We start from the raw sequence: 27,722 nt of genomic DNA on the forward strand, positions 1-27,722 counted from the left end.
CAAGCTGTGCCCTGTATAATACCCACCACCTGGTACCCCAACCTCCCACCCCCCCTGCCACTTCAAACCCCTCAGATTGTTTTTCAGAGTCCATAGTCTCTCATGGTTCACCTCCCCTTCCAATTTACCCAAATTCCCTTCTCCTCTCTAACGCCCCTTGTCATATTTATTTGACAGAGAGAGAGAGAGCAAGTGAGCACAAGCAGAGGGGAGCAGCAGGCAGAGGGTGAGGGAGAAGCAGGCTTCCCGCTGAGCAGGGAGCCCAGTATGGGGCTCAATTCCAGGACTATGGGGTCCTGTCCTGAGCTGAAGGCAGATGGTTAACCGACTGAGCCACCCAGACCCCCCAGGATGGTTTATTTTTGCAGCTCTAAACTGGTTTACTAAATATAAGTATGTATCATGGCATCCCCAAGAATCTTTTAAGTACAACTATTCCAGAAGGCAGCAGGTATAACCTGTTAGGCCGTGGACATCACTGATAGCCATTTCTCTCTCTCCTTAATTTGAATTACTTGTTAGGTAGGAACCCTAGAGATACATGGACTTCTTTAGAACAGTTTTAAACCTATAATTATACATAGTAGGTCTGCTCTGTCACATTTATTATGTTAAAACACTATTTAATGGCACATTTTGTTTACTATTATGGAGACTTAAAAAAATGCAAGTAATTTAGGACTGATTTGGGGAGAAATGAAATACTAAGTATTGTGTTTTGTAATCCTAACAGGACTAGTGAGAGGCTGGCAGAGACCAGTACCAAACTTCTGGTGGAGAAACAGCAAAAGCAAACTTTGCTTGACACTATTAATATGAGGCCAGCCCTACATCTGCCTTATGGTAGAAATGTTAATAATAGTTCACTATTCAATAGAAATGTTGCTCTAAGAGAAAACGTGGTGGTTCCTACCTCAAACTCATGGCGTTCAAGTAATGACATTGAGACTTTCTTGTTCAAGGTTAGTTATATTATCTTACCTTTTTTTCCTTGGGTTTCAGATTTCTCATATAATTTTTGTTTTTCATTTGGTAAGATTCTGAGTTGCTTAGCTAACTATTACATACTAAGTAAATGTCATAATTATTTTTGCTGATAAAGAAATGAGACATAAATTTTGATTATTTTCTTTGTTCCTGGAGCTCTTTCAAGAGATACCTATTATTATCTTTATTCAATAATTAAAACTAAACTGACATATTTATTATTTTTTCAAGATTTTATTTATTTTAGAGAGAGAGTGTACAAGAGGGGGAGAGAGTGTGAGATTCTCAAGCAGACTTCCTGCTGAGTGTGGTACCCTACATGGGGCCCAGTCTCACAACCCTAAGATCATAACCTGAGCCGAAAACAAGAGTCAGACACTTGACTAAGTTACCCCGGCACCTCAAAATGGACACATTGTAAATTTCTTGAAAACTTACATCTAAATTCGATTTTAGAAAGTAAATATTATTGCTCACGAATGAAATCTATACTTAGATGCTTTGACTAATTTCCTGGTTGGCAGTTGTTCATAACAATTTTAAAGTTTGCTGTTACCCATTTTTCCCACCCCGATGTATAAGTCAACAATAAGAATCCAAACACTTAATCAAATATGGATATTTATCATTTAAAAGAATCCACGATAAGTCCTTTTTATGAATTAAATAAACTTGTAATGCTAAAAGATTAATTTTTCTTTTTAAGTTGTAATTGTTGTCATTTTCTTACCTGAGAGTACATCCTTAATTGTTGTCTTACTTGGAGCATTTTTTAAAACTTATAACACTTCTATTTCAATTTTTTTTCCAATTTATTTATTTTCAGAAAAACAGTATTCATTATTTTTTCACCACACCCAGTGCTCCATGCAAGCCGTGCCCTCTATAATACCCACCACCTGGTACACCAACCTCCCATCCCCCCGCCACTTCAAACCCCTCAGACTGTTTTTCAGAGTCCATAGTCTCTCATGGTTCACCTCCCCTTCCAATTTACCCAAATTCCCTACTCCTCTCTAACGCCCCTTGTCCTCCATGCTATTTTTTATGCTCCACAAATAAGTGAAACCATATGATAATTGACTCTCTCTGCTTGACTTATTTCACTCAGCATAATCTCTTCCAGTCCCGTCCATGTTGCTACAAAAGTTGGGTATTCATCCTTTCTGATGGAGGCATAATACTCCATAGTGTATATGGACCACATCTTCCTTATCCATTCGTCCGTTGAAGGGCATGTTGGTTCTTTCCATAGTTTGGCGACTGTGGCCATTGCTGCTATAAACATTGGGGTACAGATGGCCCTTCTTTTCACGACATCTGTATCTTTGGGGTAAATACCCAGGAGTGCAATTGCAGGGTCATAGGGAAGCTCTATTTTTAATTTCTTGAGGAATCTCCACACTGTTCTCCAAAGAGGCTGCACCAACTTGCATTCCCACCAACAGTGTAAGAGGGTTCCCCTTTCTCCACATCCTCTCCAACACATGTTGTTTCCTGTTTTGTTAATTTTGGCCATTCTAACTGGTGTAAGGTGATATCTCAATGTGGTTTTAATTTGAATCTCCCTGAGGGCTAATGATGATGAGCATTTTTTCATGTGTCTGATAGCCATTTGTATGTCTTGATTGGAGAAGTGTCTGTTCATATCTTCTGCCCATTTTTTGATGTGTTTGTCTGTTTCGTGTGGGTTGAGTTTGAGGAGTTCATTATAGATCCTGGATATCAACCTTTTGTCTGTACTGTCATTTGCAAATATCTTCTCCCATTCCGTGGGTTGCCTCTTTGTTTTGTTGACTGTTTCCTTTGCTGTGCAGAAGCTTTTGATTTTGATGAAGTCCCAGAAGTTTATTTTCGCTTTTGTTTCCTTTGCCTTTGGAGACGTATCTTGAAAGAAGTTGCTGTGGCTGATATCAAAGAGATTACTGCCTATGTTCTCCTCTAAGATTCTGATGGATTCCTGTCTCACGTTGAGGTCTTTTATCCATTTTGAGTTGATCTTTGTGTACGGTGTAAGAGAATGGTCGAGTTTCATTCTTCTACATATAGCTGTCCAGTTTTCGCAGCACCATTTATTGAAGAGACTGTCTTTTTTCTACTGTATATTTTTTCCTGTTTTGTCGAAGATTAATTGACCATAGAGTTGAGGGTCCATATCTGGGCTCTCTACTCTGTTCCACTGGTTTATGTGTCTGTTTTTATGCCAGTACCATGCTGTCTTGGTGATCACAGCTTTGTAATAAAACTTGAAATCAGGTAAGGTGATGCCGCCAGCTTTATTTTTGTTTTTCAACATTTCCTTAGCGATTCGGGGTCTCTTCTGATTCCATACCTGAATATGAGGAAGTAACTAAAACACATTCCTGGCCTGCAACTAGGTGGTTTTTTGACCTCAGGGAAATTACAATCTCTCCGAGGCCTTTTTGTCTCTTACGTGAAATTAGGGACGTTGACTAAGTTAGTGACTTTTATACCTCTGGGGATAAATTGTTTTTTCCAAAGAATAGAACTTATCTTTTTTTTTTTTTGCATTAAACTCTATTATATAAAACAGAGACAAGTAGAGCTGTTTAGCTAAAGGCGAGATAAGACTACACCTGTAGACTTCCTTGTCCCTCAATCCTGCTGTGTCCAAGGGGACCCTTAGATTTCTATGAGCCATAGTTTTCAAACTAACATTTATGAGAAAATTCTTCGTTAATAATTCTTTGAATTAATATTTGCTGATACATATCACGTTGTTTTTCTGTGTATAATTTTCTTACCCTCCTATTTTTTTTGATAAGTGGAAAAGTATAAATAAAATTGCAAATGTGTTCTCCTTATTAGTGGACTTCAAGCTATTTCCACCATCTAAACACAGTTCTCACTTGGAAATAAAGGTCACAGAAGTAAATATTTAGGATAAGCTTTTGGGGAAAAGACAATAACATCACACTGGTAATTCCTTAAGTCATGTCATATAAAAAGGTGTCTTATATGTTACATAGTATTTATTAATGCTTTATAAAATTGCTTCAGTAAAAGTTTCTCCCATCAAGTGGTATTGAGTTATTAATTTTACAAGGCTGTCTAGTAATGTTGTCATATTACTAATTTTATAAGGCCTGAATATAATGTTATTGTCCAAAAGTGGTATGATTCCTCAAAAAATTAAAAATAGAAATGCAGTACCATTCAGCAATTCCACTACTGGGTATTTACCCAAAGAAAATGAAAACACTAATTTTAAAAGTTATGTGCACCCCTATGTTTTTTGAAACATTATTTACAATAACCAAAGTATGGAAGCAACCTCAGTGTCCATCAATAGATGAACAGATAAAGAAGATGTGTGATACATATACAATGAAGTATTTATTCAGCTATAAAAAAGAATGGGATCTTGCCATTTGTGACAACATTGGTAGACCTAGTATTTTGCTAAGTGAAATAATGCAGAGAAAGGCATATACCATATGATTTCACTTCTGCATGGTATCTAAAAAAACAAACTACTAATAGCCTACTGGTGACTGGAAGCCTTACTGATAACATAAATAGTTCATTAACACAGTTTTTTTTACATTACATGTATTATATACTATATTCTCATAATAAAGCTATAGAAAAAATGTTATTGAGAAAAACACAAGAGAAACTACACTAAAATACTGTATCAAAAAAAGTCCATGTGTAAGTAGAGTAGACCTGCACCCTTCAAACCCATGTTGGTCAACGGTCAGCTGTATATTACAAGCATTCCCATCTAGAATTTTCTTACTTAGACCTTTCTTATAAAAGGTACCCTCTCATTGAATGCCCCAAAAGGTGTCTAATGTAGGGTACTGAGGGGTGCCTGGGTGGCTTAGTTGGTTAAGTGACTGCCTTCAGCTTAGCTCATGATTCCTTGGTCCTGGGATAGAGCCCCACTGCAGGTTGTCTGCTAAGTGGGGAGTCTGCTGTTTCCTCCCCCTCTGCCTCTTCCCCCACTCGTGCTATCTCTCATTCTGTCTCAAATAAATAAATCAATAAAATTGCTGATATAAACATTGGGGTGCAGATGCCTCTTTGGATCAATATATTTATATCTTTGGGGTAAATCCATAGTAGTGCAATTGCTGGGTCATTGGGTAACTCTCTTTTCAGCTCTTTGAGGAACCACCATACTGTTTTCCAGAGTGCCTGCACCAGTTTACATTCCCACCAATAGTATAAGAGGCTTCTGCTTTCTCTGCATGCCTGACAACATCTGTTGTTTCCGGACTTGTTCATTTTAGCCATTCTGACAGGTGTGAGGTGATATCTCATTGTGCTTTTGATTTATATTTATTTCCCTGATGCCAAGTGATGCTGAGCATTTTTTCAAATCTGTTGCCCATTTGTGTGTCTTCTTTGAGAAATGTCTGTTCATTTCTTCTACCCATTTCTTGACTGGATTGTTCTTTGGGTGTTGAGTTTGATAAGTCTTTATAGATTTTGGATACTACCCCTTATCTGATATGTCAATTACAAATACCATTTTCCATTCTGTAGGTCATCTTTTAGTGTTGTCAGTTGTTTCCTTTGCTATGCAAAACCTTTTTATCTTGATGAAGTCTTTGTTTCCCTTGCCTTTGGAGACGTGTCTAGCAAGAAGTTGCTTTGGCCAAAGCCAGAGAGAATACAACCTGGGTTCTCTTCTAGGATTTTGATGGGTTCCTGTCTCACATTTAGGTCTTACATCCATTTTGAATCTTATTTTTATGCCCCAAATGGGGTCTAATGTAGGGTGACAAGATGGTCCAGTTTCATTCTTCTGCTTGTGGCTGTCCAGTTTTCCCAACACCATTTGTTGGAATGACTTTCTTTTGTTCCATTGGACATTCTTTTCTGCTTTGTCACAGATTAGTTGACCATAGAGTTGAGGGTCCATTTCTGGGCTCTTTAATCTATGCATGTGTTTTTGTGGCAATACCATACTGTCTTGATGATGACAGCTTGGTCATAGAGCTTGAAGTCTGGAATTGTGATGCCACCAGCTTTGGTTATCTTTTTCAACATTCCTTTGGCCATTTGGGATCTTTTCTGGTTCCATACAAATTTTAGGAATATTTGTACCAGCTCTGAAAAAATGTTGATGGTATTTTGATAGGGATTGCGTTGAATGTATAGATTGCTCTGGGAAGCATAGACATTTTTACAGTATTTTTTCTTCCAATCTATGAGCATGAAAGGTTTTTGCAATTTCTTTGGGTCTTCCTCAGTTTCTCTCATGAGTGTTCTATGGTTTTCAGAGTACCAATCCCTTGCCTCTTTGTTTGGGTTTATTCCTAGGTATCTTAATGGTTTTCGGTGCAATTGTAAGTGGGTTTGACTCCTTAATTTCTCTTTCTTCTATCTCATTGTTGGTGTATAGAAATGCAACTGATTTCTGTGCATTGATTTTATATCCTGCCGCTTTGCTGAATTCCTGTAGGACTTCTAACAATTTTTGGATGGAGTCTTTTGAGTTTTCTACGTAGAGTGTCACGTCATCTGCGAGGAGTGAGAGTTTGACTTCTTGCTGATTCAGATGCCTTTATTTCATTTGTGTCTGATTGCTGAGGCTAGGACTTCCAGTACTAGTTGAACGACAGTGGTGAGAGTGGTCATCCCTGCCGTGTTCCTGACCTTAGGGGTAAAGCTCTCAGTTTTTCCCCATTGAAAATGATACTCACTGTGGACTTTTTGTAGATGGCTTTTATGATATTGAGGTATGTTCCCTCTATCCCTGCACCATGAAGAGTTTTAATCAAGAAGGGATGATGTACTTTGTCAGGTGGTTTTTCTGCATCTATTGAGAGTATCATATGGTTCTTGTCCTTTCTTTTATTAATGTATGGTGTCACACTGATTGATTTGCAGATGTTGAACCACCCTTGCAGACCAGGAATAAATCCTACTTGGTCACGGTGAATAATCCTTTCAATGTACTGTTGGATCCTGTTGGCTAGTATCTTGGTGAGAATTTTTGCATCCGTGTTCATCAGCAATATTGGTCTGTAATTCTCCTTTTTGTCGGGGTCTTTGTCTGGTTTTGGGATCAAGGTAATGCTGGCCTCATAGAAAGAGTTTGGAAGTTTTCCGTCGTTTTTATTTTTTGAGATAGCTTCAGAAGAATAGGTATTAATGCCTCTTTAAATGTTTGGTTGAACTGTCCAGGGAAGCCATCGGGTCCTGGAGTTTTGTTTTTTGGGAGATTTTTGATGACTGTTTCCGTTTCCTTGCTGATTATGGGTCTGTTCAGGTTTTTCTCTTACCATTTCTTCCAGATTGCCTAATTTGTTGGCAAGTAGTTGTTTATTATACGTTCTTAAAATTGTTTGTGTTTCCTTGGTGTTGGTTGTGATCTCTCTTCTTTCATTCATGATTTTATTAATTTCGGTCCTTTTTCTTTTCTTTTTGCAAAGTCTGGTCAGGGGTTTATCGATCTTATTACTTCTTTCAAAGAGGTAGCTCCTAGTTTTGTTGCTATATTCTACTGTACTTTCGGTTTCTATTTCTTTTATTTCTGCTCTGGTCATTATTAATTCTCTTCTCCTGCTGGATTTAGGCTTTCTTTGCTGTTGTTTCTCCAGCTCCTGTAGGTGGAAGGTTAGGTTGTGTATTTAGGACCTTTCTTGTTTCTTGAGAAAGGCTTGTATCGCTCTATACTTCCCTCTTCAGGACTTCCTTGGCTGCATCCCAAAGATTTTGAGCAGTTGTGTATTCATTTTCCTTTGTTTCCATGAATTCTTTTACTTGTTTGTTAATTTCCTGGTTGACCCATGCATTCTTTAATAGGATGCTCTTTAGAGTCCATGTTTTTTAGTTTTTCTCAAATTTCCTCTTGTGATTGAGTTCACGTTTCAAGGGACTGTGGTCTGGAAATATGCAGGGAATGATCACAGACTTTTGGTACCGGTTGAAACCTGATTTGTGACCCAATATGTGATCTCTTTTGGAGAAAGCTCCATGTGCACAGGAGAAGAATGTGTATTCTGTGGCTTTAAGATGGAATGCTCTGAATATATCTGTGAAGCCCATCTGGTCCAGTGTGTCATTCAAAGCCCTTGTGTCCTTGTTGATCTGCTTAGATGACTGGTCCATTGCAGTGAGTGAGGTGTAAAAGTCCCCTACTATTTATTGTATCATGTTCGATGTGTTTCTTTAATTTTGTTATTAGTTGGCTTATGTAATTGACTGCTCCCATGTTGGGGCATAAATCTTGACAATTGTTAGATCTTCTTTTTGGAGAGACCCTTTAATTATGATAGCGTCCTTCCACATCTCTTATGATGGCCTTTGGCTTAAAATCTAGTTTGATACAGGCACTTCTCCAATGAAGACATACAAATGGCTATCAGACACATGAAAAAATGCTCATCATCATTAGCCCTTAGGGAGATTCAAATTAAAACCACATTGAGATATCACCTTACACCAGTTAGAATGGCCAAAATTAACAGAACAGGAAACAACATGTGTTGGAGAGGAGGTGGAGAAAGGGGAACCCTCTTACACTGTTGGTGGGAATGCAAGTTGGTGCAGCCTCTTTGGAGAACAGTGTGGAGATTCCTCAAGAAATTAAAAATAGAGCTTCCCTATGACCCTGCCATTGCACTCCTGGGTATTTACCCCAAAGATACAGATGTCGTGAAAAGAAGGGCCATCTGTACCCCAATGTTTATAGCAGCAATGGCCATAGTCGCCAAACTATGGAAAGAACCAAGATGCCCTTCAACGGAAGAATGGATAAGGAAGATGTGGTCCATATACACTATGGAGTATTATGCCTCCATCAGAAAGGATGAATACCCAACTTTTGTAGCAACATGGACGGGACTGGAAGAGATTATGCTGAGTGAAATAAGTCAAGCAGAGAGAGTCAATTATCATATGGTTTCACTTATTTGTGGAGCATAACAAATAGCATGGAGGACAAGGGGTGTAAGAGAGGAGTAGGGAATTTGGGTAAATTGGAAGGGGAGGTGAACCATGAGAGACTATGGACTCTGAAAAAACAATCTGAGGGGTTTGAAGTGGCGGGGGGGGGGGGGAGGTTGGGGTACCAGGTGGTGGGTACTATAGAGGGCACGGCTTGCATGGAGCACTGGGTGTGGTGAAAAAATAATGAATAATGTTTTTCTGAAAATAAATAAATTGAAAAAAAATCTAATTTGATAAAAGGATTGCCAGCCCAGCTTTCTTTTGATGTCCATTAGCACAGTAAATGGTTTTCCACCTCCTCACTTTCAATCTGGAGGTGTTATTGGGTCTAAAATGAGTCTCTTGCAGACAGCATATTGATGGGTCTTGCTTTTTTATCCAATCTGATACCTTGTGTCTTTGGATTGGGGAATGTGGCCCATTTACTTTCAGGCTAACTATTGAAAGATATGAATTGAGTGCCATTGTATTACCTGTAATATCATTGTTTCTGTACATTGTCTCTATTCCTTTCTGGTCTATGACACTTTGGGGCTCTCTCTTTGCTTGCAGGATTCCCTTTAGTATTTCTTGCAGGGCTGGTGTGGAGGTCACAAATTTTTTAATTTCTTTCTGTCCTGGGAACTCTTTATCTCTCCTTCTATTTTGAATGACAGCCTTGCTGGTAACGTATTCTTGGCTGCATATTTTTCTGGTTTAGCACCCTGACTATACCATGCCAGTCCTTTCTGGCATGTCCTGAGCTGCTCTCTGGATTTTCTCTTTTTCTCTGAAATTTGCAAGCTTCACTACTATATATCAAAGTGTTGGCCTATTCTTATTGAAATTGAAGGGGTTTCTCTGTGCCTCCTGGATTTGAATGACTTTTTTCTTCCACGGGTTATAGATGTTCTCTGCTGTAATTTCTCAGATATACCTTCTTCCACACACCCTTTCCTCCTCTTCTGGGATCCCAGTATTCTAATATTGTTTTGCTTTATGGTATCACTTATCTCTTGAATTCTCCCCTCCCCTTGAATTACTGATCCAGTAATTGTTTATCTCTCTTTTTTTTCTCAACTTCTTTATTCTCCATCATTTTGTCTTCTTTGTCACTACTTCTCCTTTCTGTGTCATTTATCCTAGCAGTTAGAGCCTCCAATTTTTAAAATTTGAAATAGTTAATATTTATTAGTTAATTATAGCTCAGTAAGTGTGTAAAAGATAAGTAGGGTTTTATTTCTCCATTACCCATTATGTACGTGATGAATTTTTTTAAATTTCTATTCAATTAGCTGATATATGATATATCAGTTTCAGATATAGTGTTCAGTTAACCATCAGTTGTATGTAATACCCAGTGCTCTACACATCACATGCCCTCCTTCATGCCCATCACCCAATTACCCCTACCCCCATCCCACCTCCCCTTCAGCAAATGTCTGTTTCCAATAGTTAAGAGTCTCTCATCATGATTTGTCTCCCACTTTGATTTCTTCCATTTAGTTTTCCCTACCTTCCCCTATGATTCTATGCACTTTTTCTTATATTCCCCATATGTATGAAACAATATGATAATTGCCTTTCTGTGATTGACTTATTTCTCTCAGTATAGTACGCTCGTTTCCATCCACATCAATGTAAATTGTAAAGAGTTCATCCTTTTTGATGGCTTTGTAATATTTCATTTGTAATACACCACATCTTTTTTTAAATTTTTTTTTCGATTTATTTATTTTCAGAAAAACATTATTCATTATTTTTTCACCACACCCAGTGCTCCATGCAAGCCGTGCCCTCTATAATGCCCACCACCTGGTACCCCCAACCTCCCCCGCCACTTCAAACCAGTCAGACTGTTTTTCAGAGTCCATAGTCTCTCATGGTTCACCTCCCCTTCCAATTTACCCAAATTCCCTACTCCTCTCTAACGCCCCTTGTCCTCCATGCTATTTGTTATGCTCCACAAATAAGTGAAACCATATGATAATTGACTCTCTCTGCTTGACTTATTTCATTCAGCATAATCTCTTCCAGTCCCGTCCATGTTGCTACAAAAGTTGGGTATTCATCCTTTCTGATGGAGACATCTTCTTTTTCTTATTAAATTTTTTTATTTTTTATAAACATATATTTTTATCCCCAGGAGTACAGGTCTGTGAATCGCCAGGTTTACACACTTCACAGCACTCACCAAAGCACATACCCTCCCCAATGTCCATAACCCCACCCCCCTTCTCCCACCCCCCTGCCCCAAGCAACCCTCAGTTTGTTTTGTGAGATTAAGAGTCACTTATGGTTTGTCTCCCTCCCAATCCCATCTTGTTTCATTTATTCTTCTCCTACCCACTTAAGCCCCCATGTTGCATCACAACTTCCTCATATCAGGGAGATCATATGATAGTTGTCTTTCTCTGCTTGACTTATTTCGCTGAGCATGATACGTTCTAGTTCCATCCATGTTGTCGCAAATGGCAAGATTTCATTTCTTTTGATGGTTGCATAGTATTCCATTGTGTATATATACCACTTCTTCTTTTTTTTTTTTTAAAGATTTTGTGTACTTATTTGACAGAGAGAAATCACAAGTAGATGGAGAGGCGGGCAGAGAGAGAGAGAGGGAAGCAGGCTCCCTGCTGAGCAGAGAGCCTGATGCGGGACTCGATCCCAGGACCCTGAGACCATGATCTGAGCCGAAGGCAGCGGCTTAACCCACTGAGCCACCCAGGCACCCCATACCCCATCTTCTTTATCCATTCATCTGTTGATGCACATCTAGGTTCTTTCCATAGTTTGGCTATTGTGGACATTGCTGCTATAAACATTCGGGTGCACGTGCCCCTTTGGATCACTACGTTTGTATCTTTAGGGTAAATACCCAGTAGTGCACTTGCTGGGTCATAGGGCAGTTCTATTTTCAACATTTTGAGGAACCTCCATGCTGTTTTCCAGAGTGGTTGCACTAGCTTGCATTCCCACCAACAGTGTAGGAGGGTTCCCCTTTCTCCGCATTCTCGCCAGCATCTGTCATTTCCTGACTTGTTGATTTTAGCCATTCTGACTGGTGTGAGGTGATATCTCATTGTGGTTTTGATTTGTATTTCCCTGATGCCGAGTGATATGGAGCACTTTTTCATGTGTCTGTTGGCCATCTGGATGTCTTCTTTGCAGAAACGTCTGTTCATGTCCTCTGTCCATTTCTTGATTGGATTATTTGTTCTTTGCGTGTTGAGTTTGCTAAGCTCTTTATAGATTTTGGACACTAGTCCTTTATCTGATATGTCGTTTGCAAATATCTTCTCCCATTCTTTCAGTTGTCTTTTGATTTTGTTAACTGTTTCCTTTGCTGTGCAAAAGCTTTTGATCTTGATGAAATCCCAATAGTTCATTTTGCCCTTGCTTCCCTTGCCTTTGGCGATGTTCCTAGGAAGATGTTGCTGTGGCTGAGGTCGAAGAGGTTGCTGCCTGTGTTCTCCTCAAGGATTTTGATAGATTCCTTTCTCACATTGAGGTCCTTCATCCATTTTGAGTCTATTTTCATGTGTGGTGTAAGGAAAAGGTCCAATTTCATTTTTCTGCATGTGGCTGTCCAATTTTCCCAACACCATTTATTGAAGAGGCTGTCTTTTTTCCATTGGACATTCTTTCCTGCTTTGTCGAAGATTAGTTGACCATAGAGTTGATGGTCTATTTCTGGGCTCTCTATTCTGTTCCATTGATCTACGTGTCTGTTTTTGTGCCAATACCATGCTGTCTTGATGATGACAGCTTTGTAATAGAGCTTGAAGTCTGGAATTGTGATGCCACCAACTTTGGCTTTCTTTTTCAATATTCCTTTGGCTATTCGAGGTCTTTCCTGGTTCCATATAAATATTAAGGGTTATTTGTTCCATTTCTTTGAAAAAGATGGATGGTACTTTGATAGGAATTGCATTAAATGTGTAGGTTGCTTTAGGTAGCATAGACATTTTCACAATATTTATTCTTCAAATCCAGGAGCATGGAACATTTTTCCATTTCTTTGTGTCTTCCTCAATTTCTTTCATGAGTACTTTATAGTTTTCTGAGTATAGATTCTGTGCCTCTTTGGTTAGGTTTATTCCTAGGTATCTTATGGTTTGGGGTGCAATTGTAAATGGGATTGACTCCTTAATTTCTCTTTCTTCTGTCTTGTTGTTGGTGTATAGAAATGCAACTGATTTCTGTGCATTGATTTTATATCCTGACACTTTACTGAATTCCTGTACAAGTTCTAGCAGCTTTGGAGTGGAGTCTTTTGGGTTTTCCACATATAGTATCATATCATCTGTGAAGAGTGATAGTTTGACTTCTTCTTTACCGATTTGGATGCCTTTAATTTCCTTTTGTTGTCTGATTGCTGAGGCTAGGGCTTCTAGTACTGTGTTGAATAGCTGTGGTGATAATGGACATCCCTGCCGTGTTCCTGACCTTAGCGGAAAAGCTTTCAGTTTTTCTCCATTGAGAATGATATTTGCGGTGGGTTTTTCATAGATGGCTTTGATGATATTGAGGTGTGTGCTCTCTATCCCTACACTTTAAAGAGTTTTGATCAGGAAGGGATGCTGTACTTTGTCAAATGCTTTTTCAGCATCTATTGATAGTATCATATGGTTCTTGTTCTTTCTTTTCTTGATGTGTTGTATCACACTGACTGATTTGCAGATGTTGAACCAACCTTACAGCCCTGGAATAAATCCCACTTGGTCGTGGTGAATAATCCTTTTATTGTACTGTTGAATCCTATAGGCTAGTATTTTGGTGAGAATTTTCGCATCTGTGTTCATCAAGGATATTGGTCTATAGCTCTCTTTTTTGATGGGATCCTTGTCTGGTTTTGGGATCAAGGTGATGTTGGCCTCATAAAATGAGTTTGGAAGTTTTCCTTCCATTTCTATTTTTTGGAACCGTTTCAGGAGAATAGGAATTAATTCTTCTTTAAATGTTTGGTAGAATTCCCCCCGGAAGCTGTCTGGCCCTGGGCTTTTGTTTGGAGATTTTTAATGACTGTTTCAATCTCTTTACTGGTTATGGGTCTGTTCAGGCTTTCTATTTCTTCCTGGTTCAGTTGTGGTAGTTTATATGTTTCTAGGAATGCATCCATTTCTTCCAAATTGTCAAATTTGTTGGCGTAGAGTGCTCATAGTATGTTCTTATAATCGTTTGTATTTCTTTGGTGTTAGTTGTGATCTCTCCTCTTTCATTCATGATTTTATTTATTTGGGTCCTTTCTCTTTTCTTTTTGATAAGTCTGGCCAGGGGTTTATCAATCTTATTAATTCTTTCAAAGAACCAGCTCCTAATTTCGTTGATTTGTTCTATTGTTTTTTTAGTTTCTATTTCATTGATTTCTGCTCTGATCTTTATGATTTCTCTTCTCCTGCTGGGTTTAGGCTTTCTTTGTTGTTCTTTCTCACGCTCTTTTAGGTGTAAGGTTAGGTTGTATATTTGAGAACTTTCTTGTTTCTTGAGAAAGGCTTGTATTGCTATACATTTTCCTCTTAGGACTGCCTTTGCTGTGTCCCACAGATTTTAAACCATTGTGTTTTCATTATCATTTGTTTCCATGAATTTTATCAATTCTACTTCAGTTTCCTGTTAGACTCATTCATTCTTTAGAAGGATGCTGTTTAGTCTCCATGTATTTGGGTTCTTTCCAAATTTCCTCTTGTGACTGAGTTCTAGTTTTAGGGCATTGTGGTCTGAAAATATGCAGGGAATGATCCCAATCTTTTGATACTGGTTGAGTCCTGATTTAGGACCGAGGATGTGATCTGTTCTGGAGAATGTTCCATGTGCACTATAGAAGATTGTATATTCTGTTGCTTTGGGATGAAATGTTCTGGATATATTTGTGATGTCCATCTGGTCCAGTGTGTCGTTTAAGGCCTTTATTTCCTTGTTGATCTTTTGCTTGGATGATCTGTCCATTTCAGTGAGGGGAGTGTTAAGGTCCCCTACTATTATTATATTATTTTTGATGTGTTTCTTTGATTTTGTTATTAATTGGTTTATATAGTTGGCTGCTCCCATGTTGGGGGCATAGATATTTAAAATTGTTAGATCTTCTCTTTGGACAGACCCTTTGAGTATGATATAGTGTCCTTCCTCATCTCTTACTATAGTCTTTGGCTTAAAATCTAATTGATCTGATATAAGGATTGCCACTCCTGCTTTCTTCTGATGTCCATTAGCATGGTAAATTCTTTTCCATCCCCTCACTTTAAATCTGGAGGTGTCTTAGGGCTTAAAATGAGTTTCTTGGAGGCAACATATAGATGGGTTTTGGTTTTTTATCCATTCTGATACCCTGTGTCTTTTGATTGGGGCATTTAGCCCATTAACATTCAGGGTAACTCTTGAGAGATATGAATTTAGTGCCATTGTATTGCCATTGTATGTTACAGACTTCTTTTCCCAGGCTGCTTTCAGGATTTTCTCTTTGTCACTAAGACTTGTAAATTTTACTATCAGGTGACGTGGTGTGGGCCTCTTCTTATTAATTTTGAGGGGCGTTCTCTGAACCTCCTGAATTTTGATGCTCGTTCCCTTTGCCATATTGGGGAAATTCTCCCCAATAATTGTCTCCAGTATACCTTCTGCTACCCTCTCTCTTTCTTTTTCTGGAATCCCAATTATTCTAATGTTGTTTCATCTTATGATGTCACTTATCTCTCGAATCTCCCCTCGTGGTCCAGTAGCTGTTTGTCCCTCTTTTGCTCAGCTTCTTTATTCTCTGTCATTTGGTCTTCTATTTCGCTAATTCTTTCCTCTGCCTCATTTATCCTAGCAGGGAGAGCCTCCATGTTTTATTGAACCTCATTAATAGTTTTTTGATTTCAACTTGGTTAGATTTTAGTTCTTTTATTTCTCCAGAAAGTGCTTTTATATCTCTGGAGAGGGTTTCTCTGATATCTTCCATGTCTTTTTTGAGCCCGGCTAGAACCTTGAGAATTGTCATTCTGAATTCTAGATCTGACATATTACCAATGTCTGTATTGATTAGGTCCCTAGCCTTCGGTACTGCCTCTTGTTCTTTTTTTTTGTGGTAAATTTTTCTGCCTTGTCATTTTGTTCAGATAAGAGTATATGAAGGAGCAAGTAAAATACTAAAAGGGTGGCAACAACCCCAGGAAAATATGCTTTAACCAAATCAGAAGAGATCCCAAATCGTGAGTGGGGAGAAGGGATAAAAAGAGGTTCAAAAAAAAGAAAGGAAAATAAAATGGAATTAAAAAAGAAAACGAATAAAGAAAAGTATGAAAAAGAAAATATATATATATTAGATAAACTAGTTAAAAAACATTAAAAATGAAAAGGGCCAAAGTTAAGAAAAATTAAGAAAAGAAGAGAAAAAAATGAAAAAGAAAAAAATTACTTTAACTGCAAGACTCAAAAATCACAGGGAGAAAGCCATGAGTTCCGTGCTTCGCTTTCTCCTCCTCTGGAATTCTACTGCTCTCCTTGGTATTGAAACTGCACTCCTTGGTAGGTGAACTTGGTCTTGGCTGGATTTCTTGTTGATCTTCTGGGGGAGGGGCCTGGTGTAGTGATTCTCAAGTGTCTTTGCCCCAGGCGGAACTGCACCGCCCTTACCAGGGGCCGAGCTGAGTAATCCGCTCGGGTTTGCTTTCAGGAGCTTTTGTTCCCTGAGCGCTTTCCGTAGAGTTCCGGAGGACGGGAATACAAATGGCGGCCTCCTGGTCTCTGGCCTGGAGGAGCGGAGAGCCCGGGGCCCCACTCCTTAGTGCGCCCTCAGAGAACAGCACCCAGTAACTCCCGTCTGCCTGACCTCCGGCTGCACTCCGAGCTCACCGAGCCTGCGACCGGTTCAAGGTAACCCCGAACTGCGAGCTTACTGTTGGCTCTGTCTCTGTAGCCGGCTTTCCCGCTCCAATACCCGCAAGCTCTGTGACACTCAGACACCCACGATCCTTCTGTGACCCTGCGATACCTGAGGTCATGCTGAACCCGCGTGGGCTTCGCCCCGGTTTAGCCTCTGGAGCGATGTCCCTCAGCGGAACAGACTTTTAAATGTCCCGATTTTGTGCTCCGTCGCTCCGCCGCTTGCCAGGAGCCGGCCCCTCCCCCCAGGGTCTATCTTCCCGGCGCTTTGGATTCACTTCTCTGCCAGTCCTACCTTTCAGAAAGTGGTGGTTTTTCTCTTTCTAGAATTGCTGTTCTTCTTCTCTTTGATCTGCCGATGGATTTGCAGGTGTTTGCACTCTTTAGATAAGCTCTCTAGCTGATCTCCTGCTAGCTGAAGTAGTCTCAGCCTGCTACTTCTCCGCCATCTTGACTCCTCCCCGACCAATCTTCTTTATCCATTCATCTGTTGATGGACATTTGGGCTGTTTCCACAGTTAGTCTATTTTGGAGATTGCTTCTATAAACATTGGTGTCCAGGTGCCCCTTCAGATCAGTATGTTTGCATCTTTGGGGAAAATACCTTGCAGTACAATTACTAGATCATATATTTAACTCTTGGAGAACCTCCATACTGTTTCCAGAAGTAAAGCCTCCATTTTTTTTTATTGCATCCCATTAATAACCTTTTGATTTCAACTTGGTAATATTTTTGTTCTTTTATTTCTCCAGAAAGGGATTCTCCAGTGTCTTTTGTGCTTCGTTCAAGCCCAGCTAGTATTTTTATACTTGTTATCCTAAACTCTAATTCTGCCATTTAGTTATATCCATACTGATTAGGTAACTGACAGTCGTACCTCCTGTTCTCTTATTTCAGGTGAGTTTTTCCATCTAGTCATTCTGTCTAGAGAAGAATAGAAAATGAGAGAACAAAATACTAAAATAACAACAACAACCCCAGAGAAATATAATCTCTATAAACCAAATCTCTATAATCTTTATAAACCAAAATAAATAAATAAATTAATTAATTAAATAAAAATTTACAAAGCAAAAATATAATCAGACAGGTGATGAGAACAGAGCAATACACTAGATTCTGGGTATATTTTGGTCTGTTTCTTAGAGGAAACTACATCCCAGAATTGTAAAGAAAGAAAAATATATATATATATGCAAAAATAAATTTAAGCACTATGAAAGGATAGGATGTAACTATAAAAATTAAAATTAAAAATGTTTAAAAAACCTGAGTTGATAAAATGAGAAATTGATTGTAATGGAAAAAGAAAAAGAAAATTAAACTTGAAAGTTTAAGGAGCCACGGATTCTATATAGTATTTTCCCCCAGCACTAGAGTTTTGCAGTTGTCTGTGATTCCTTAAACTTGATCCTAGCAGGAAGTTCTTGCTGATTTTCTGGGGGAGGGGCCTGTTGCGCTAATTCTCAGAGGTCTTTGCCCTGATGGTATTGCACTGCCCTTGCCAGGGTTCCAGGCTAATTTAGGGCCTCCAGATTCCTCTTTGTGGCTTTCATTCCCTGCTGGTTTTCTGCACTGCTTGAGAGGATTAGAATAAAAATGTGAGCCTCCCAGTGTCCAGCCCTTGAGCTGAAAGCAGGCACCCTCCACTCTTCAGTGTGCCCTCACAGAAGAACTGTCAAACACTCTCGTCTCCCTGGTTTCTGTATGCACTCTGTGTACACCCAGCCTTTGAGCATTTTTATCTCAGCCATGCAACCCCCTTTGGAGTATCTAAACTTTGCAGTCTTCTGTGGCTGCATTCATGCCAGTCCTCTAGGGGGAGGGAGGAGGTCTTGTCCTGGTTCTTCTGCATGTTTGGCCCTGCTCTGAGAGTGGTTACCCAATGGTCTGGGGTTTGTGGTTAATGGCAACACTGAGCTGAAAGCCCCCTCCTCCGCTCTTTGATTGCAGCTGGTTTCCCTGCTGAAACTCCTGGGAACTCTCCCATACTCAGGCACCCCATTCTGTGTGACCCCGGGGATCCCGAGATCAGGCAGTTCTACCTAGGATTCTACCCCACTTCTCCACCTGAGTGCTTTTCAAGCAGGGATGTCCCTCATCAGATTATACGTATAAAAGTTCCTGTTTGTGCTCTTGTCTCAAGTTATGGTCTGGGATCAAGCCCCACCACTGGGCTCCCTGCTCGGTGGAGAGTCAGCTTCTCCCTTTGTGCGTGTGGTCTCTCTCTCTCTCTCAAATAAATAAAATCTCTTAACAAAAAAACAAAAACAAAAAAGTTCCTGTTTGCACACCACTACTATATCACTTTCTGATAAGCAGTCTATGCATCCCCCCAACAATTTATCTTCCCATGTATCACCTTGGATTCATTTCTCCACTCCACACCTCCTACCTTGCAGAATGTGGTCACTTTTCTATTTGTAGAATTATCACAGTTCTTTTCTTAGATCTCAGATTGAGTTCACAGGTGTTCAGAATGATTTGAAAGCTATCTAGCTGAATTCCAGGGACTGGACAAAACTATGGCCCCCTATGCCTCTGCCATATTCCTCTTCTCCCAGAAATTACGTATATTTAATAGACCAATATTAATTGTACTTTTTCTCAGATTTATCTAAATAGTGTTATATCTCTTTCTTCTGTTACCTAAGATTAAAATAAGTAGGGATTTATTTTATTTATGTGATTATCTTTCTATTTAAGCAATCCCTAACTTAGTTTTAATCTCTAATAGTGTTATTTTAAGTTCACATTTCATAAGCTATATATAATTCCTACAATTATGTGTCTTGTTTAACTTGAACATTATAAATATTTGACTTATTTCAGAAGCAGCAAGAGTTGGAAAAAAATATAACTAGAGAACTAGAAGAAGGTATGTTGCCAAATTTCTGAATTAAGATGGTCATTGATTTCTGAAATAAACTATGAATGGTAAATCCATTGCTTTCTATTGTTTGGATAATAGGTACTATGTTAATTTTTTTAATATATATATCTAATAAAAATGTAAAACATAAACATAATGAGGAACATACTTATTCCTCATTTAGTCATCATTTTTCAGACTTAAAAAAAATCTCCAAATGTCTATTTATATGTTATTTCAAGCTGTAATCTTCCTTCACTTCTGCCATCCCTCTGGAACTGTCAACCTGAATATGAGGACTTTCTTTTTTTTTTTAAGATTTTGTTTATTTGACAGAGAGATCACAAGTAGGCAGATAGGCAGGCACAGAGAGAGGGAGAAGCAGGCTCCCCACTAAGCAGAGAGCCCAACGTGGGGCTCTATCCCAGGACCCTGGGATCATGACCCGAGCCCAAGGAAGAGGCTTTAACCCACTGAGCCACCCAGGTGCCCCTATGAGGACTTTCTTAAATCCTTATTTCTGCTAATGATATAAAACCAAAATTTTTAAAAAAAGAAAAAAAGCAGTCTTGTCTTAGGTGATACTTACTTAAGCAATTATAGTTCAAATAGCCGTCACTTGACAGGTGACATTTAAACCTCCAGTCGTTGATTTTGTCATTGATTTACCTTTTGCCATTGGATAAAATTCCAAGCTCCATACATGGAATAAAAACACCCACATCAGTTTGGTTCTTGTCAGATTTTTCAGCCTTCTCTATCGCTAACATTTACCCTACTCTGCTGCTTTGCTCTTGCACCTCTTCAGCATTGACTACTTGCAATTCCACAAGTGTTCTTCCTCACTCTCTGTGTATGTTCTTTGTATATGCGTCTTCCCTCCACCTGGCATGCTTCTTCCCTGTCCTTCAGGTATCAGCTTACATATCCCCTCCACCAAAAAGCAGACAATATTCATAGAAAACTAGGGTTTTCCTTCTGTACGTTCTTATGTTCAACTCTGAAAATTGCCTGTTTGATTTTTTTCAGTCTGTTGTACATGATTGTTCACGGGTGGGCTCTGTTATCATCTTGTAATGAGAAAAACAGAAGCTCTGATATTTATCCACAATAGCAATTACCTCAGTGGGCAACTGTGAGCAAAATAGATTTAAAAGTAATCTTGTATTTTATATTGTAGTTGTATTAGATGTTTTTCATTCTTCATAACACTCATAAAGCTTCAACTTTGTTTTTTTAATAACTTTTAGTTAAGAATGAAGTATTTTAGATAAAGACTGTAATTCTTTTTCTTTTCAGGTGCTGCTGAATTTGAATCAGGCTCATCTGGTGGGACCACCTATTTAGAATCTACTTTTGAAAGTCATATAAATTGTGATGACGTACTGAAATCACACAGAGAATACTCAGAGTTTCTGAAGAAAAAGTATAGCATCTGAAACATAAATAGTAGAAATTTATTTACTGGATGTTTATACAACATTTTAATAGTTTCCTATTAAATGGATGATATGCAAAAATCTTTCTTAAAGGAAAATATTTTTGGATCATGTGTGTAATGAAAGTTTATATAATATTTTAGCTATGTTTCTTGGTAGCTAATTAACTTTTAAGCAGATTTTTTTTAATGTGGAAATCAGCATTATTGGGTTTTACATGCTTCAGGCTGCCCAAATACCAGCTTTCTAAACAGCACCCAACCAACCAAGTTTTCATGAATACTTCAGTCTTGTTAATTGAGAACTTTTTGGTATTTTCCAATTTTTATTACTACATATGAATCTAGAGATTTAGACAGACATTAATTTTAAGACAAAGAGTCTTAAAATTAGAAGAAAAAAAAAAAAGAACTTTTACCCCAGAACCATTTGCAAGACAATTGTTAAATTATGCCTGATTCCCATAGCATTTATATCCTACAAGTCAGTACATTCCGCATAACTACTGTACAACCTTGACAATCAGACAATTCTAATACAGTTGCCCTTGAATAATTGCAAGGGTTAAGGGCACTGACCATTTGCAGTCAGAAATATGTGAATAACTTTTGACTCCCCAGGCACTTGAGTACTAATCTGCTATTGACCAGAAAACTAACTTTTACAAAAACAGTTAATTAGCCTGAGTTTTGTTTGTTATATGTATTCCATATTATATTTTTATAATAAGCTAGAAAAGAAAGTGTTATTAAAATCATAAGGAAGGGGGGACAAGATGGCGGGGAAGTAGGAAGAGGCGTCTTTTCAGCCTATACCCCAAAGTGAGCTGATTACCTACCAAAGAACTCTGATCACCCATGAAATCAGCCCGAGATTACACGTCTGGATCTCTACAGGGGCAGAAGACGCCAGTGGGCAGGTAAAGCTGAGTGGGAACGGTAGACTGATATCAGAAGATAAACAGAAGGGGGAGGGAGCCACCAGAGGTGACCGGTTGGAAAGTAATACCCCAATCAAGCGAGAGCGCCCTGCGTCTGGGGACCAGCATTAACTTAGAGACTGGTTGAAAGCACTCCAAAAGAGCAAAGGATTGCAGGGGGAAATTGTGGGAATCGGGGTGGCTAGGGACAGGGCTTAAGTCCCCAGTCCCAGGACAGCCTCCCCTGGTGCTGAGGCAGAGAGAGTGCGGCGGGGAAACCAGCTCTTGGTCCCTAAGCCGCCAGCACACCCGAGAATGCGTGGGGTCCATTTCCTGTGAGGGGATGGGAGCCGCGCTGGGCGACAGAACATGGAGCCCTGCTATAGAGTCTGAGATACTCCCCTGAGAGAGATACAAAGGCCCAGGCGGTGCCCTTTGATACGCGCCATTCTTTCAGACCAAACTCTCCCCCCAGAGAGGTTCGCGGAGGGCCTAGCCTGGTGCTTTAGGACCTGCACCCCATTCTCAGAGCCTGAGACCCGCGCGCAACCCACAGTCTCCCCTGAAATTGGTGCGCACAAGCCGGGCGTTCTTAGACCCAGAAAGTCCAGGCACTCCCAGCCCTGGCCAGCGGGAAAATCTCAGTGTGCTATTGCTGCTTGGACCCTCTCTGGTGGTCTGGAGCTGCCCAGACAGCTGCCACGGCCTTGGCTTAAGGTACAAGCAAAAGATCCTACATCCCCAGGGACCGCGACTCGGAACCTGCTCTGCCAGCAGCCAAGGGGAAACTTATTTAGGCTCTGCACCCAGACTGAGGCTTCTCTCTGAGAGGGAGATCAGGGTGTGGTTTGCTTTCCTCTAAAACTACAAAAACCATCAAAAGCAGTCAAAGTGAGAGAGAGAGAGAAAAAAGTGAACAAACATAAAAACCGCCAAAGAACAAAAGCCTGAAAAAAAAAAGTTTCCTCAGAGCCCACCCCCTTGAGGTGGGTGGGAGGACTTAACACAGGGAACATCATTGACTGAAAACCCACGTGGCAGACCCTTCCCCCAGAAAACATACCAAGAAAGAAAAAACAGAGGGGGAAAAAAAAAGGACTACAAGAGAACAACCACTAACTCATAGGAAAACTTTTATTTTTCACTCGTTGCCACTATTCTGGTTCATTTTTTTTTAATACATAGGTAATTTTTTAACCTATTTACCATCATAGCGAGCTGTACAGTACATCAAATTTCATAATCGCCTTCTAAGCTGAACTTTTTGATACATACACCTATGTTTTCCTTTTGCATTTCAATTTTTTGAATTCTTTTTTTTTAATTTTAGTTTAGCTTAGCCTAGTTTATTCCTTTTTATATTTATCTTCTAATATTCATACAGAGTTAAACTCCAAAGTAAGTTTGAATCAATACTACCTTTCCCCAATCAATACTACCCCTATAGGTAAACCAATTTTTAATCCCCCTTTATCTTAGGAAAGTTGAATCCTTTAACAAAGATATCAAGATATATCCAGGAAGAATCAAAACAACCTTCCTCATGCACACTGAGAACTTATAACCACTCTCCCATCTTTTTCTTCCACCAGTGTTTCTGTGTTTTTGTGTTTGTCCTGATAGCATATAAATCTTACACTTGGGGTTCCTTTTGATGAGGTTCTTCCTTTATTTGCATATTTTTTTCTCTTGTCATATACTTGTATCAGTCTTTTTGTTTGTCTGTTTTTGTTTGTCTACTTCATAAATCTTACCTTGGGGACCATTTTTGTTGAACCTTCTCTTTCATCTTCCCTTTCTTCCCTCTCTCTCTCTCTCTCTTTTTCTTTTTCTTTTTCTTTTCTTTTGTCTCTAGTTTGGGTGGGGAATCCTGATTGCTCAGAAGTGTTCCAGGGTGCACCTTGACTGCACCACAGTTGATACATCCAGCTACATCTGTTCAGTCTTCTCCCACCAAAATGACTAGGAGGAGGAATGCCCAACAGAAGAAAAATACAGAGGATGGACCTTCTGCAACAGAGGCAACGGCTCTCAACATAGACAATATGTCAGAAAGAGAATTTAGGCTAACAATTATCCAGGCAATAGCTAGGTTGGAGAAATCCATGGATGACCAAACGGAATTGATTAGGGCTGAGCTGAAAGCGATGAGAGATGATGTTCACAATATTAGGGCAGAGCTTAAAGCTACCAGGGAGGAGGTTCACAATGCTCTCAATGAGTTCCAATCTAAACTCTCTCAAAGCTAGGGTAACTGAGACAGAAGATAGAATAGGTGATCTGGAAGACAAAGATATAGAAAGGATCAGAAGGAAGCCTGGAACAAACAGCTTAGAAACCACGAAAACAGAATCAGGGAAATAAATGATGCCATGAAGCAGTCCAACATCAGAATTATTGGAATCCCTGAAGGGGAGGAGAAAGAAAGAAATCTAGAAGATCTAGTGGAACAAGTCCTTCGTGAAAATTTTCCCAATCTCGCGAATGGAACCAGCGTTCATGTACTAGAGGCTGAACGGTCTCCACCCAAGGTTATACATCCCAAAAAAACATCACGACACCTGATAGTCAAATTGAGGAATTATAATTGTAGGTATAATCTCTGGAAAGCCACTAGGGCAAAGAGGCTCCCTTACTTAGAGGGAAACCCAACAGAATAACGTCAGACCTGTCCACAGAGACCTGGCAAGCCAGAAAAGGCTAGCAAGATATATTGAGGGCACTAAATGAGAAGAACATGCAGCCAAGAATACTTTATCCAGCAAGACTGACATTCAAAATGGATGGAAAGATAAAGAGTTTCCAAGACCGGCAATGCTTAAAAGACTATGCAACCACCAAGCTGACACTGCAGGAAATATTAAGGGGAGTTCTATAAAAGAGGAAAAATACTAAGAATAGCATTGAACAGAAATATAGAGACAGTCTACAGAAAGAAAGACTTCAAAGGTAACACAATGTCGATAAAAACATATCTATCAATAATCACTCTCAATGTGAATGGCCTAAATGCACCCATAAAATGGCACAGGGTTGCAGATTGGATAAAATGACAGGATCCATCCATATGTTGTCTACAAGAGACCCATTTTGAACTTAAAGTTACACCCAGACTGAAAGTGAAAGGAGGAGAAGCATTTTTCATGCCAATGGGCCTCAAAAGAAGGCTGGGGTAGCGATTCTCACATCATAGAAATTAGACTTTAAACTAAAGACTGTAGTCAGAGATAAAGAAGGACACCACATAATGCTTAAAGGGACTATCCACCAAGATGATCTAACAATTGTAAATATCTATGCTCCCAATATGGGAGCAGCCAATTACTTAAGAAAACTGTTAATCAAGATAAAGAGTCCTATTGATATGAATACACTAATCGTAGGAGATCTTACACCTCTCTCAAAAATAGATCATCAAAGCAGAAAATCAATAAAGAAACAAGAGCATTGAATGACACATTGGACCAGATGGACCTCAAAGATATATGCAGAACATTCCACCCTAAAACAACAGAATACTCATTATTCTCAAGTGCACATGAAACCTCCTCCAGAATACACCACATACTGGGTCACAAATCAGGACTCAACTGATACCAAAAGACTGAGATGATTCCCTGCATATTCTCAGATTACAATGCTTTGAAACTGCAGCTCAATCACAAGGAAAAGTTCAGAAGGAACTCAAACACCTGGAAGCTAAAGGCCACCTTGCTTAAGAATGCTTGGATCAACCAGGAGATCAAAGAAGAACTGAAACAATTCATGGAAACCAATGAGAATGAAGACACTTCGGTCCAAAACCTATGGGATACAGCAAAGGCAGTCCTAAGGGTGAAATACATAGCCATTCAAGCCTCCCTCAAAAAAATTGAAAAAATCCAGAATAACCAGCTGTCTCTACACCTAAAAGAATTGGAGAATCAACAACAAATCAAACCAAATCCACACATAAGAGGGGAAATCATCAAGATTAGAGCTGAGATCGATGAGGTAGAAACCAGAGATACAGTAGAATGTATCAATGAAACTAGAAGCTGGTTTTTTGAAAGAATCAATAAGATCAATAAAACATTGGCCACACTAATCCAAAAGAAAAGAGAGAAATCCCAATTCATAAAACTATGAATGAAAAGGGGGGAGGTGAACCATGAGAGACTATGGACTCTGAAAAACAATCTGAGGGGTTTGAAGCGGCGGGGGGGTGGGAGGTTGGGGTACCAGGTGGTGGGTATTATAGAGGGCACAGCTTGCATGGAGCACTGGGTGAGGTGAAAAAATAATGAATAATGTTTTTCCTGAAAATAAATAAATTGAAAAAAAAAAAAAAACACTTAACCTCTTTTAAGTAAAGTGCCCAAGGCACAGTTTCATTGATGTATATCATTTTATATATTTTGAGAAAAATTATGTTCTAAGGGTAATGAGCTTGTTGATTTCATATAGGAAGATAACTCAATGAATAAAGTTTAAAAACCAAAAAAAAAAGAAAAAAGAAAAGAAAAGGGAGAGATAACTACTAACCAAGGAAGTAGAAACAACCATCAGAAGTTATTATCAACAGTTATATGCCAATAAGCTTAGCAACCTAGATGAAATGGATGCATTCCTGAAAAACTATAAACTACCAAAATTGAACCAGGAAGAAATCGACAACCTGAATAGACCAATATCTAGTAACGAGTTTGAAGCAGTGATCAAAAACCTCCCCAAAAAACAAGAGCCCAGGACCTGACGGATTCCCTGGGGAATTCTACCAAACTTTCAAAGAAGAAATAACACCTATTCTCCTGAAGCTGTTCCAAAAAATTGAAGCAGAAGGAAAACTTCCAGACTCTTTCTATGAATCCAGCATTACATTGATCCCCAAACCAGGCAAAGACCCTACCAAAAAGGAGAATTTCAGACCAATATCACTGATGAATATGGATGCTACAATTCTCAACAAGATCCTAGCAAACAGGATCCAACAACACATTAAAAAGATTATCCACCATGACCAGGTGGGATTCATCCCTGGGCTACAAGGATGGTTCAACATTCGCAAATCAACCAATGTGATACAACAAATTAATATGAGAAGAGAGAAGAACCACATGGTCCTCTCAATTGATGCAGAAAAAGCATTTGACAAAATCCAGCATCTGTTCCTGATTAAAACGCTTCAAAGTATAGGGATAGAGGGAACATTCCTGAACCTCATCAAATCTATCTATGAAATACCCACAGCAAATGTCATCCTCAATGGGAAAAAGCTTGCACCCTTCACGTTGAGATCAGGAACAAGACAAGGATGCCCACTTTCACCACTCTTGTTCAACATAGTATTAGAAGTCCTAGCAACAGCAATCAGACAACAAAGAGAAATAAAATGTATCCAAATTGGTAATGAAGAAGTCAAACTCTCTCTCTTCGCAGATGACATGATTCTTTATATGGAAAACCCAAAAGACTCCACCCCCAAACTACTAGAACTCATACAGCAATACAGCAACGTGGCAGGATACAAAGTCAGTGTACAGAAATCAGTGGCTTTCTTATACACTAACAATGAATTTACAGAAAGGGAAATTAGAGAATCGATTCCATTTACTAGAGCACCAAGAACCATAAGATACCTGGGAATAAACCTAACCAAAGAGGTAAAGGATCTGTACTTGAGGAACTACAGAACACTCATGAAAGAAATTGAAGAAGACACAAAAAGATGGAAGACCATTCCATGCTCTTGGA

The 27,722-nt window shown here is 39.2% G+C and overlaps 1 protein-coding gene across 1 annotated transcript in view; it reads left to right on the top strand.

Moving 5' to 3' along the window:
- The window catches only part of LOC122891190 (ankyrin repeat domain-containing protein 26-like), a 131,633-nt gene extending 110,482 nt beyond the window's left edge, over positions 1-21,151 (top strand). Inside the window, exons 30-32 of the mRNA XM_044226681.1 lie at positions 734-962; positions 19,592-19,637; positions 20,931-21,151. Coding sequence (XP_044082616.1) covers positions 734-962; positions 19,592-19,637; positions 20,931-21,070 — 415 coding nt within the window. The 3' untranslated portion in view covers positions 21,071-21,151. The remainder of the gene's footprint in view (positions 1-733; positions 963-19,591; positions 19,638-20,930) is intronic.
- The last annotated feature ends 6,571 nt before the right edge of the window (positions 21,152-27,722 follow it).

Source organism: Neovison vison, chromosome 12, assembly GCF_020171115.1.
Source record: "Neovison vison isolate M4711 chromosome 12, ASM_NN_V1, whole genome shotgun sequence".
Taxonomy (NCBI): Eukaryota; Metazoa; Chordata; class Mammalia; order Carnivora; family Mustelidae; genus Neogale; species Neogale vison.